At 38.8% G+C, this 14,152-nt stretch overlaps 1 protein-coding gene across 6 annotated transcripts in view; it reads right to left on the bottom strand.

The window, feature by feature from the left end:
- The window catches only part of Fmn1 (formin 1), a 408,229-nt gene that overhangs the window by 181,242 nt on the left and 212,835 nt on the right, over window positions 1–14,152 (bottom strand). For all 6 annotated transcript variants that reach the window (XM_005381169.1, XM_005381170.1, XM_005381172.1 and 3 more), the window contains one exon: window positions 2,313–3,082. In XM_005381169.1, the coding sequence (XP_005381226.1) occupies window positions 2,313–3,082 (770 nt within the window). The remainder of the gene's footprint in view (window positions 1–2,312; window positions 3,083–14,152) is intronic.

The following is a 14,152-nucleotide window of genomic DNA, read 5'->3' as shown; positions in this document are numbered from 1 at the left end:
GAATATTATACAGATTCTTTAGATTACAGTGGTATCTTGGTCCACGAATGTAATCCATTCCACAATTCTGGAAAAGCAACAGCCGATGCAGGACTCAGAGTTCATAAACAAAAACAAAATTTCACCAAATGCTTCTGTTTACGAATCAAATTTCTCACAAACAAAAGCATTCATGAACCAAGGTACCACTGTTTTTACTGAAAAGAAGTACAGTAATTGTACTCGACAATACAAAATATTTCGAGGAACCCCAGATGAAAGAGACTGTGCAGTGCTGGCAGGAAGTGGCCATGCTAGGGATCTTAGCGCACAGAGGCAGCCCCCTACACTGAAGAGCTTGGGTCCAAGCTGAAACACAAACCAAGCAAGGGTCTGCTGACATCCCGTTCACTGATTTCATTTCACTCAAAAGTGAAGTCCTAGATTTATGGAGAGACTAAGGAGGCCTTGAATATTCAATTGTTTTCCTTCTCAAAAATGGCCCACCACACAAGAAGGAAAAAAACTGCAGTGAATGATTATCCTCTCCTTGCCCACCTTGAAGAGGGAGTCTGGGGGGCTGTGTCTCCCAGTGGGACTGTCAGATGGTGCTACACTCTATGACAATGGTGGCCCATACAGTCTCTTAGGGAATGAAGTGGAGTTTAAGGAGTAAGTCACAGGTGTGAAAGAGCTCCATGTTCCACCAGAACACACTGCACCGGGACTGACAGGGAGGACCCATCACCCTGGAATGACTACACACTGATTTGAACACAGTAATAAAGGAATACAACTCAAATGAAATACCCTGGGAAATTGTTTCTTATGAAATACCTGGATTGTGAATGGCAAAGGAGAGCTCTAACACTTCCGTTAGTGGTAGGAGCCATTTCAGGACCTCCTCACTGTTCTTAACCATTCACTTGGGAAATTACATAGTATCACTATTTAAAAATATATATTAGGATATCCTACAAATAAACTCCTAGCCCGTATTTCCTGATGAGAGGAAAGGGGACAATGTGAAATACTCCATATGCTTAGTTTTAAGTTATTCGATTCCTCCTATGGTGATTTCCCATTACATGTTATTTTGTTAGTAGCCCACCTTCCCTAAGCAAAATACCACATAAATTTAAAAATTCACCACCACATCTTGACTTGCATAATGAGGTTAGAAATGTTTTCTATTATGTGATCTTTGTGAACAAGTAAACTTCAAAACTAGGAAGTCGTCAAGAGACACTCTCTCACTGTCCTCCTGACAGGGTCAGGAATGAAGCAGAAGTCAGACTCCAATATGAGTGGAAGTTTCCAAGGCACCATATCTTCCTGACTTATAGATCCAGCCCAACAACCACCAGACACATGAAAGGTACTTTCCACTTTTGTTTTCTGTAATGGTTGATACCCTGTGCCAACTTGAGAAATTTAGAAGTTTAACCAAGGGACTTGGCAGGGGATTAGGGTCCTCATTTTGTAAACATTCTCATCCTGTACAAGAGGAGAGCACGGAGATGTGAGTGCTGTACCTGCCCTGGGCATTGGGAGGTAGCCTGCTTACAACAGAAGGGAGGAAAAGAGGCTTGCCCTTCCTCCATTTGCTCTTACTGCTTTTGCTATCTTCTGCCGCCTTGAACTGTTCCCCCTCTGCTATGCCACCCTGCTTTGGAGCTAGCCGATTAAGGACTAAAACCTCCACGAACCATCAGCTAAATAAACGTTTCCTCCCTTAATTTTGAGTGTCAGCAATGAGAGAAAGTAACGGACACACTGTCCACACACTGACACTTTCTCTCACAAGGAATAAAAATGCAAAGGTATGAGCACTTAAATGAAATAGTGTTCAAGCAGAGAAAATTTATATTTTAAGCTCTTTTAAGAGTTGAGGAACTAATAACTCCGATGTCTCCTCCTTTAAATAAAAAAATTAAAAATGTTAAATATCTAGTTCATTACATTGATGCTACAATCTAAAAACAAGGAAGTATCTCATAAAATACTTTCTAAAAACCCTCGTTAAACCTATAGTATAGATTTGGACCCAGTTTCTTTATAATTCCTCATTGACTGCAATGGGTGATACCGCAGCAGTTCTTAGTTAGATCTGGACAGCTTGAAGCTGTGGAGTAGAGCCCCCTGTTTGTCCCAAATACAGAAAGGATCTGGTGGAGACATCCATTCTCCCCAAACCCCGGATGCTTTCACCTTTTATCTCACTGCAGTTGAGGATGGGCCCCACGCCATGCAGACGCTAAGCTGACAGGACTAAAACATCACTTGGGAAAATCCGAGAAATTCACAAATGCGACTAGGGCGCAGGTGCTTACCCATCGCTTATCTGTATTCTAGTCCAGTACAAAGGCTTCATGGGACGGCTGGGCTCAATGGCTGGTTTTCGAGGGGCCTGGCTGGAGGAAGGGCTGAGTCCAAAGAAGAGTCCAGGAGGAGGTGGGGGTACAAGTCCCAGGGGTGCTGGCGCAGGAGGAGGGGCCCCGCTGCCAGGCACAGCCTGGGGGTTTGGAAGCGGTGGTGGAGGAGGCGGCGGAGGCCCAGCACTTGGAGGCAGGGGCGGTGGAGGAGGCGGAGGAGGAGGTGGTGGCGGAGGGCTGGCACTCAAAGCTGGTGTTGGGGGCATAGGCGGCAGAGCTCCCGGACCAGGTGGGAGGGGCGGAGGGGGCGGTATGGGAAGGGGCGGGGGCGGCGGGGGAGGAGGAGGTGCTGTCTTTGGGTGACTTGGTGAGATGCTTTCCCCATTCTGAAGTGGGGCGTGGGTGTCTTTGTTGTCATTTGGGGGAGAGAGCTGGCTTAAAGAGGAGATGTTCAGCTTTCTGGGCACTATCTGGTTACTTCTGGGCGTCTTGGTGTCGCCCTCACAGGGTTTGAGGAAGGACTGTCTGTCTGTCTGGATGCACACATTTCTGTAGGCCTTCGGAGCGCAGCTGTCGTCGGTGGAGACGCAGGCATCCCTCAGCTCCTCGCATCCTCCCCGCCAGCGCTGTTCTAACTGGAGCTTGAGGTTTTCAATGGTTTCTTCCAGCCGCGCTGTGATCGCTGCATGTTCACCCCGGATATGAAACGCCTGAAGTTCAAACTGAGCCTGTAAGAAAACAGGAGTCCAAGAATTTATTTAAAAAAAAAAAAAAAAAGTATCGGAAGTAACAAATGCAATAATACCATCAGTATGCCGGAGATCAGCCCGCGTAAATGCTGAGAAATAGGTTTCTCTCTATCATCCAAAAGGGTGTGAAATCTTCCCAAAATGTAAACAGATGCGAATTGAAGGGTAATTTTATCCAATCTGAGCTCACGGGAGATCATTCCCATGGATTAAGGCTTGGAGTAAGTCTTACCCAAGAACTTTCACCCGGCTTAATGTCAAATGCAAAACAAAGCTTTTAATAAAAGTTTGGAATGCCTGAATGTATCCTTCATAACTTTTAGTTTGGGTTGGGAAAAAGAAAATGATAAAGAAAAGTATCCAATTTGGAGATCCTTCTGGTGCAGAGCTGCTGTTGTCAGTCTTCCCTAAGAATATCTCCTTTGGTAGATGTCCAGGGCGATGCAGTAGAAACACAAGACATAAAAGAGCAATGATGGGTATTTGAAAAAGTTTCCATATCAAATCTATCAAATTCTGTATTGATTGTATTGTTTTTGTGTTATTTTCTAAATGTATGTGTTTGTTTAAAAAAAAGATCGGTATTTGTGTGTTTCATAATAATGACTGACCAGTATAAATGCTTAGAATATGATATTAAAATATGCCATTTTTGTTTACTAGATTCCAAATTATCTTTTATAAGGCAGAAGCCTTTTCAGTACATGTTTCTTCAGTTATTTTAATGCATTGAGTGCATAGTTTTATACTCATGAGCATAGAGCTGATGTGGGTTTGCAAAAGGAATCAAATTGGAGAATTATTAGTTTCCAAGAGCCAATATATTAGTAATTAAATATTTTGGTGAAGTTACATAATTTCTGCCTCCTCCATCAAACTATTAACTCCACAAGATGAAATCAGTGACAGTATTATCTTTATTTCTGTGTTCCAGCAGCGAACTCAGGAAGGACATAGCGTTGAAGAGAAAGGGGGAGGAAAACCCCTGTGGGTTATGTTTACCACCACTGTCTTAAAAGCCTTCTTCATGGCTAACCTTTTCTTCACTTTAATTTGACCCCCAAAATATCTGTGACATTGAATCATACACTAGTCCAGAACTCTCTTACACTGAGAAAATTAATAATAAAAAAAAAAAAAAAGGCCTGGTTGGGCAAGGTAAAGAATAAGGAGCTTTTCTATCTTCATGAAGATAATTTTTTACTTTTTTTTTTAACTAGGTTCAACTTTTCTCTAATATTCATGTCCATGAAGAAACCTCTCACTAGTTATGGTCAGTAGAACATAAAGAGGATTTTCCATAGTTAATCTTCTTACATACGGACATAGTAGACCTGCGCCAACTCTGAAGGAAGTGGCAAGGGAAGGGTCCCTTTATTTCTTGTGCAGTGCAGAGGATTAAGGGCATGAGTCTGAATTCACACTACCCTACTCATATCCTGTCTTAGCCACTTGCTAGCTCTATAACTTTAGGCAGAAAATACTATGTCCCCAAGCTTTTTGAAGGGGGAAAACATAACATCTCCATGGCTTTTACGAAAGTAAAATGAGATATTTCCTCTAAAAGTGTAGGCATTATGCCTGGACCATAGTAAATGCATTAGTAATGATAATTTTAGGGTAAGAGACCAACAAATTTCTGATCTTGGAATTTTGAAATAACGCTACCTCCACTGAGTGATAGGCATAAAAGCAAGGAAGAGCTGAAGCCATGAAAATGAGGAATATCGTACAAATACAAAAGTTTCCCCCAAGTTTTCATGACTTCTATTACTAACTTCATGAAAGCAGTTTCAGGTTTCATCCATATGTGGTGAAGATCTGTGTATTTCAGTGAAGTATGTGTCATCCTCATCTCTCTCAGCTTTTTCTCTTTCTACCCTGATTTCCACCCTGAATTACTCACCAACACTTTAACTCCATTCTCATAACTAGTTTTGTTCTGTTACTACAAACTAACTCTCGGTTGGTATTTCCTATTAAACCTTCTTCCAAGAAGGCTAAGAGTCAAGTAATATTGAGGGGAAAATAATTTTACTCAGTCTCCATCTTTTTAAGGATGTGAAAAGACAAACTCCATGGAGAAACTTTCCCTTTATAAGAAAACTGGCTGTATGTCTGCACAAAGGCTCTGGCCTCTACCTTTCAACCAAAAATCTTCTAAATCGGCTGCGTATGCCTTTACATCATTTTGGTGGTTCTGATTTAATGCATGTGTTTCATATAATGGGCAGAATGCAAATTGGGTAGGTTATTTAACTTTTCCGTACTACAGCTTCCTTACAAGTAAAATGGAGGTAATAATAGGATCCACTTCACACAGTGTCTCTGAAAGGGAAAACATAGGAGTGTCTGTAACATAGTAATGTATAAGTCTGCTGTCATCACTGCTGTTTTTTTGAATACCTGACAGATCCAAGACCAGGAATCATATTAGCTTTCTTTGGACTTAGCATCCCTCCCAGTACAATGCTCTATCTAACCTGCTCTATGCTTCTGAAGCTAAATTAAAATATCCAAATCCTCCTCTGACCTCTTATAGCTATCATGTTCTTTCTTATGCCACTTTTCTTTCACAGATCTTTTAAAAAGCACATTCAATCTTTTCTTTATTTCTTCTCTCACCCATTCACTTTTCAACGGATTACAATTGGCTTCTGTCCTCTTAATCTAGTGGAACACCATGATTTGAGAGTTATGTTCCATTAGCAGTTTTCAGCGGTCTTACCCCCTCAGCCACATTCATTATTTGTTTGTGCCTTGATATTCTCTGTGTTGCCCTGGACTTCTGATGCCAACCCCCACTCCTTCCCTCTACCCCTTTTCCCTCTCTCTCTAATCAGCATATGGATTCATCTTGCCCTTGAATATTGGTCCCTGGGCATTTTTATGCCATTCTTCCCTCCATTTACAGTCTTTCTAGGTATTTTCATGTATTCATACAGTAAATGAAATTCATTCATTATATGCCTGTGACTTTAAAGTGGTATGTTAAAACTATTCCAACTACCCTTCAGATTAATCTACCTGAGCATTTAATCCTCCTTCTCAGACTCAACATGTCTAAAAGTGAGTTCATTGTTGTTAAATCCCAAGTTTTCCTGTTCTGAAATTACTCCTGCAGTTAATGACATCATCACCTCCCAACCAACAGCCAGAGACCCTGGTATCATGTTGAGTTCCTTTCCCTCTCTCAGTCTCAATGTGCAATTTTTCAGTGAGTTTCATATATTTCTCTGACTCCTTTCCATAGATTTTCTTTTATCTAGACAACAACAAAATGCATTTGATTTCTTTTGACCCAAGTTTAACCAGCCATGGACTCAGGAAGATTTTTCAAAAAATAAATGCATATCTTCATTCTCTTCAATAATTAGCCATTACCTGAAGAATGACACTAGAATAATTTTAACACACATTGACCTGTTTCCACCTACATTTTCTACTTTTGGCTCTTACCTCTTCCCCAGATAGATACACCCTGGATTCCAGTCCACATAACTTATCTTTATTCTCCTCTACTGCAGCAGCTGAGATACTGTGACTTCACAGTATCGGTGGGTTCTTATGGCCATCGCTTTTATTTGTTTCATTTCAGAATCTCCAAAGGAACACATACTATTTAAAAACTCCTCTTTCTGATTCTAATATGTCCCACTAAGGAGGCTATCCTTTCATTACCTAAACTGAGAATAGTTGTTTTACTCATCAGAAGAGGCTAAATTCTTTATATAACACTCACGACTCTTCAAAACTTGGCCTCTGTCTACTTCTACAAATATTTTCCTGTATGTTCTCCATGTTGCACCACGGTAGACTCAATATACGATCTTCCCCTACATCTCCTGCTTTTTCACGTGCTGTTTCCTCTAATTATAATGCCTGTTCTCTTCATTTTCACTTAGTAAAAGACTTAAAGAAAACTCACACTCATCTGAACCTTTTCCTGATTTTTCTTGACAAAAGTTTTCTTTGATGCCAAAAAAATTCTTTCTAGGTTCATACCTCAGATAGTCATTTATGTCTATCCTCTTTGCAAATCTAAAAGCTCCGGACAGTTGGGGACCACACCTTATTCATGTTTAAATTTCCGGAGTATTACACACTGCTTGGCTACCAATCCACAAATGTTTATTGAGTAGAACTGATTGATATCTTCGGCTTTAAAAATGAAGACTTCCTTGTGTCTCTATACTATCCACCCAATTATAACTGAAGTCCCAAAAATACACAGAGAGGTGAGTTCTCCTTCATCCTTGATATTCTCATACACAGTATACACCACCACACCTCATAGCTGTCAATGAGCTGTTACTCACAGGCTCATGCAAACTATTTAGAGCAGACATACTGGAAGCACTGCTCATCTGTTTCCTGCACACTTTTTTTCATTTTTGTCCAAGAAAATACAGATTAAAAAGTTGATATTGATAATGTTTAGTTTTAATTCAGAATAATGTAGTAAACGTTCTCTTTACCACGGTAACCTCCATGCATATCATAAGCTACCCAGTAGAACTGAACCACATTTATGATACTAATCTGATTATGAATTGAGCTCTAGGCAACTTCCCCAGTATCCTCTGGGGCTGGTTCTCCCTTCACCAACCAAATCCTCATTATCTTTTAATATCCTCCACATTACCACTACTCAGAGATATCATCGAAGGAACACACTGTACTGAAACCCAAGCAACAGAGGGAGACTTTTGCCCGTCTGGTCTCCACCAGCATGTCTGTGAAAAAGAAGGTGGAAAAGAGCCTCCTGATGAAAGACACCAGGTTGGTGCCAAGCACTGTGGAAAAACCATCCATTAGCGTTTTGTTGTCAGGAACATTCTCTCCAACGGTGCTGCCAGGGCCAGTAAAAAACCAGGTTATCTGCTGCACAATTTGAGAAGTGAGTCTTTTCCAGGGGCTCTTCCAAACTGAGGAAGCTAGACAGTTCCTAGGGGCTGTGCAGAAGCACAGTAAACCCTCTGCATTTCGAAAAAGTGCAGTGTGAATAAGAGGAAAGGAAAGAAAAATGGGGCTACAGAATACAAACAGCTTGAAGGGATGTGATTCAGTTCTTCCAAAGTGCTTAGGTAAGGCAAGAAGGTGGTGGTTTTATGGCTTTCAGTGTGGGCAACTGGGTTTTTCTGTTTTGTTTGTTTTTGGAGGCTGAACAGAGACTTCAATAACTCCTATTTAACTGGCTCATACTTTTCACTGTAAGAGCAAAATAAAAATCTCTATTAATAGAAAGAATGGCATTGGTTTTGACGAGAACCCTGTAAATTAACAATAGCTGGTTTTAATTAACTATTATCATTTTTTTCTCCTTATCAGAAATAAAAGCACATCATGTTACAATTGAAAGGGCATCTCAGGGACACTCAGAAACATGAGGCATATCTAATACATCATTGTAATTACAACTTACCAGAAGGGATCAAGCAATAGAGAAATAAGGTAGGAAAAGGAGAACAAAGTAATTGATAAGATACAATAACACTTCAATTAACTTGAGAGCAAAACTCAACGCATAAAATGCTACAGAGTACAAAGTTATATTACATATGTACAAAAATGGTGATCTTCAGCAATCATCTGCTCAGCAGATGCTCAGTCAAGACAGGAGAGAAATGAAACCAACATGGAGTGAGTGTGCTGAAAAGAGTGCTAGGTGCCTTCATTTAATCCTTGAAACTCGGTAAGGCACACACTCTGCGGGATATGTTAACCTGTATAAAATGCCACAGCTGGAATTATTTCAAAAGAGTAGAGACCTGGGGATGTTAACATTCATTTTTTCCACTATTCCATTTTGAATTGCTACCAAATGGTTCCTTAACTTGATAATGCATAAATTAATCATAGTAACTCATAATTCTAAATGTTAATGATTTATTACATAGTACCTATTGCTTATAATGCATTTGTATTATGTTAATGCATATAATTTTGTTAATAATCTGAGAATGCTGGTACTGTTGGTTTTTCCCAATGAAGAAAGAGAAGCACAGAAAAATTAGGTAAATTATGAATAAGAGTTTGAATTTAGTGTTCAACTTATCATCCGTCCTCAGTGACATTTTTAGAAAGTCAGAATGCCAACAGAAAAATTAGAGATACCTTCTCTAGAGTATCTGCCTTCCATTTTTCTGAAAAATAACTGGAGTCATTAAGAAAATAATAGATCTCAAGTTTTGGGGTTCCCAGGTCAGGTATATGACACATTGGGTCAAAATGCATTGGCCAAAACATCTGGATTCTACAGCTAAGTACCTCAGTCACTAGCTACTTATACTTAGGCAATATTTAAATTTCCTCTAAGCTTCATTTTATTTTCTGAAATTAGATGTTTCAAACACTTAATCATCAAAGTTTCTATTACTTCCAAAGCACTAATGATTTCCACAGCCATGACTTCAAAAAATCTCTTTCCCTCAAAATTTCCTTGAAAACAACTCTATTTATAAACGTCTCAGACAATCTTAATGCAATGAATAGCTAATCCATACAAAAAAGTTCCAACCCTCATTAATAGTACAAATGTTAACATGAGGTAAGACAGACTTATTAAAGCGCCCTGAAAACACACAGGTTGTTGAACATGCAAAACAAATAAAATTGTCCATTATTTTAGAAATGTGAAAGTTATAAGTATACAGGAATAGACTTTCAAAATAAGAAAATACAACTATCCATAATCACTGAAGGAAGCAGTAGGCAACTGAAACTGAAATCAAAATATTGGAAATCTGCACTGAGGTTCTTATTTAGGACACAAAACAAGATTATAGCCAGAGTGCATTTCGTGAAATAAAAGAAAGAAATTGTTACTCATGTGGAATTGTGTTAACTTTTTATTTATAAGCTACTAATATCACTAAATATAGTATAAGTCATAGAGTGGATATACACACTGGGCTATCCATGGAAATGATTTTCAGACTTCATTTTTCCAGAACGTAATTCTAAACTCAGTTAATAAACCAAAACTGCATACTTTAAGGCAATGACCAAACATACTAATCTTTCCTCTAGTGAGACAGAGGGCTTGGAATTCTTTGTCGTGTTATGACTGCTAATGGTACAGTAGTCCCATGAACTATGACCCATTCCAGAGTATATGTGAGGTTAGAAGCAGCAGATACACAACTCTGGTCCTTAAAGCTATGGCAAGCTAGGTTTCTCTGCATAATTACACACTTATTTGCATATCCCCCTCTGGATGACTTACACACTTATCTATGAAGGGATGCCATGCTATGGAAAATGGCCCTTCTGCCAACGGTACCATTTTGAAGCTATCATGTGGTAGCACTTGGAATTTAGGTTATGTTTACTTCATATATTCCCAGCTTTGTTTGCATACACTCTTATTTTACTGGAATTCAGCAGAAAACAAAACAATTTAGGTCAGGTATACAGAATTACCAAATGGAGGCCAGATAATATCAGAAGAAGCCAGATGATAAGTGTTTTCTGGCATAAAAATACAAAATAAGATTACTGACTAGAAAATAGGTTCCATATCTTTACAGCTCTTGGATAGCAAGATAAGGCTCAGGAAAGGGGTCTGGTAAACTTCTATTTATGGGCTTATTACGCATACTGGAACAAGTCTTCACTATACCAGAGATGGCCATTTCATCATGAAATACCCAACAAAGATTGAATAAGCACCTGCAGTGTATCAGATCTTGTGAAAATGAACAGAAAAATGGTCCCCCCATTTTGAGAAGCTCATGTTCCAGATGAAAATAGTAATGTATTCGTAAGTTTGTCCAATGTTCAGGAAAGCTAAGCTGCTCTGGGTTTCAGGGTATTGTTATTACTATTATTACTATTCAGGTGTAACTTTTCCCTTGATAACTGCAGAAAATTAAAAAAACTACACAAGTTGATGTACCCAGCAAAAGTGTCCCAGGTCATCCAAGTAGCCTTCATGGCACTAGTAACAAGCTACTCTAAGACTCAAATGCTTATTTCCTTACCCTGAATTTATTTTCATGAATAAGCCAGAAGGTATTAAGGTTCCCAACTTTATTATTTATGTAAATGTCCAATGATGTGTGCCTCGGCCACAGCCACCTTTTCCTTCCCACTTCTAGTCTTCCCAGAGATTAGCCACTTTATAAATCTGCTACTGAATGGCTTTTAAATTACAGGTAATTGACAAGGAAAACAAACAAGAAGGTTGACATGTTTCTCATTAGGATCTGGGTTCTAGCCTAGGATGTCTCCCCTAGAGAAAGTTAGAAAAGGAAATGTCTAAAAATTCCAAAAATTTTTTGTCCCAGCCAAAAGGCACATTCATTGTATAACAGCTAAGACGAGGTGCCAAGAAAGGGCTCACAAAATCAAGCACAGTCTTCGTTCCTTAAGTTATGGGCCCAAGGAGAAACTTCCCTCCTGTAATTTGAGAGTCTGGGTCAGGTTATGGAAAAACATAACTATCGTGGTCAGAGAAGCTGGCTTTAGTTCATCCTAAGACTGTTGTGTAAGTTTAAATTTACTCCATGTTTCTGGCTCTTACTTTCTTCATCTTTAAAACAAACAAATCAGAAGACCATAAGGTTCACAAATCAAGTTTCTAGGGCCCCTCAAAGATATTCCTGCAAATAGTTTTCATGTGAGTTTTAGAAATATGGAACCTTAAAAACAACTGAGACTTTAAAACCTGTATACTGGTTTTATATAGATACTACCAGCATATCTACAACTCAGATACTTGGTTTTTGTGGGGTGTTTTTGATGATTTTTGGTACTGTTCAGAAGATTCCAAGTTTTCCTAATACCTTACCAGATCTACTCACATGTCCCGAAACACACTGCACTGACTTAGCAGGGTTGTGACCCTTCATTGGTTTTTTTTCTTTATTTCATATCTTTTTTCCTGTTAAATTCAGGTTCATATCTACCATGATAGCTCCTGGGTACCATTCTCAATTAAGCATCCCAGGGCTGAAGTCCATGTACTCTGAGCCCATCCCAACTATGGCATTCAGGGGAGCACATACATGAATAAGTACCATAACACACAATTTCAGCATTTAAGCTTCCACTTAGTGCTTTTTGACAGTGATGTTTATAATAACAAAAAATTCCTGCATGTCTTAGTTGGTGCTAATCCAAGTGTAAAAAAAAATTTCCTGTAATTTATGTTTCAATCCTAACAGTTATCTTGAACTGCACTCTGGGATTATAAAAGAAATATATTTTTTATAAAATAATTTCCTTATAAAACTATATATTTTGCAAAATTTAACTTAAAAGATTTTTCTGTCAATAAAATATGACAAAAATTGGGTGCTATGACTCATATAAGTAAGATTCAACTGTAAAAAATCCCTAAATTCCAACTGTGTTCATCAGAAAAGCATCCTAATGAAGATATATTTGTGGTCTTAGGTTAGCAAAGAATTCTTAATTAAGCCATCAAAAGCATGATGTATTCTGGATCTTAATCTGCTTGCTTTAGTCCTTCTCCACCTCTCTCATATATACAAAATGTATGTATATATAATATTCTGTACCATAAATATACAAATATTGTATATATAATTTTCATTTGTCAATTAAAATAAGTTTTTTAAAAGCATAATTTGTTTAAAAAGTGATAAATTGCACTTTTCAAAACTAAAAGATTCTTTTCATGGTAAGATACTCTTTTTTTGTTTGTTTGTTTGTTTTTTGGTTTTTCTCCGGTACCGGGAACCGAACTCACGACCTTGCGCTTGCCAGGCAGGTGCTTTGCCGCTGAACTAAATCTCCAGCCCCCATGGTAAGATACTCTTAAAGCAAAAAATAAGCCTCAGACTAAAAGAAAATAGTGGTGGGCCAGGGATATAGCTCAGTGGTGCAAGCACCTGCCTGTCAAGCTCAAGATTCTGAGTTCGATTCCTGGTATCAAAAAAGAAAAGAATAGAAAACACATATCTGACAAAGTACTTATATCCAGAGCATAAAGAGAATGCTATTAAAACAAAAATAAGAAAACAAATCATTCTTATCCCTGAAATGGATAAATACATACAAATAGATAATTTAGTGAGGAAGACAGATAGTAAATAAATAATAAAGATGTTCAGTATCATTAATTGCCAGGGAAATGCAAATTACAAGTACACCAAGAACCATTACATACCTAACAGAAAGAAAGAAGAGAGAGAATAACGAAGACCAAGTGACCTGACAATCCAAAGTATTGGTGAGGATATGAAGCAGCTGGGACTCTCAAACTGCTGATAAGGTTGGAAAGTGGCTCAACTACTTTGGAAAGACGTTTGGCAATTTGTTCTAAAGTTCAAGATACACACTCAGGATACATCTTTCCATATGACCTACCATTTCCTCAAATACTGCAGAAGCACTGTACAGGTTTGTGGTAAATGTTCAAGAGCAGACACCTGGTTATAGCATTTGTGGAGGGCTACAAAGCTGCAACCTTCACTGCAACTGTTCCTCACCCTGCTGATTCTCTGGCATCTGTGCTGAGTAAAGAGAAAATCCATATAACATTGCTATTAGAAGCTTTATTAATAATGGTCAATGATAGTTAATTTTATATGTCCACTTGACCAGGCAATGAGGTGTCCAGATATTGGGTGAAATGTTAATTTGAATGTGACTGTGAGGTATTTTGGGATGAGATTAATATTCAAATTGGAGTGAATAAAGCAGATTGCCCCACCTAATGTGGGTGAACTACAACCCATCAGCTGAAGGCCAGCATGGAAAGAAAAGACTAAGCTTCCCACTAATAAGCAAAAATTGTTCTGCCCAACAGCATTCAAGTTGGGACACAGTTTTTTGCCTGCCTTCAGATTCAAACAGAAACACCAAGTCCTCTGGGTCCTGAGGCTGCCAGATTTGTAGGAGAAGCATCCCATCAACTGTCCTGGTCCTGGCCCTTTGGATTCAGTCTACAGTTATACCATTGGCCCTGCTGGGTCTCCAGCTTGCGGTCCTATGCTGCAGACCTTAGAACTTACATACATCCATATCTGTGCCACCACTCCTGTTCAATATAGTTCTGGAACCACTAGCCAGAGCAAT

Source organism: Chinchilla lanigera, unplaced genomic scaffold (assembly GCF_000276665.1).
Source record: "Chinchilla lanigera isolate Chin_1 unplaced genomic scaffold, ChiLan1.0 scaffold00015, whole genome shotgun sequence".
NCBI classification, from domain to species: domain Eukaryota; kingdom Metazoa; phylum Chordata; class Mammalia; order Rodentia; family Chinchillidae; genus Chinchilla; species Chinchilla lanigera.
This window is presented reverse-complemented; position numbering and strand designations above follow the sequence as displayed.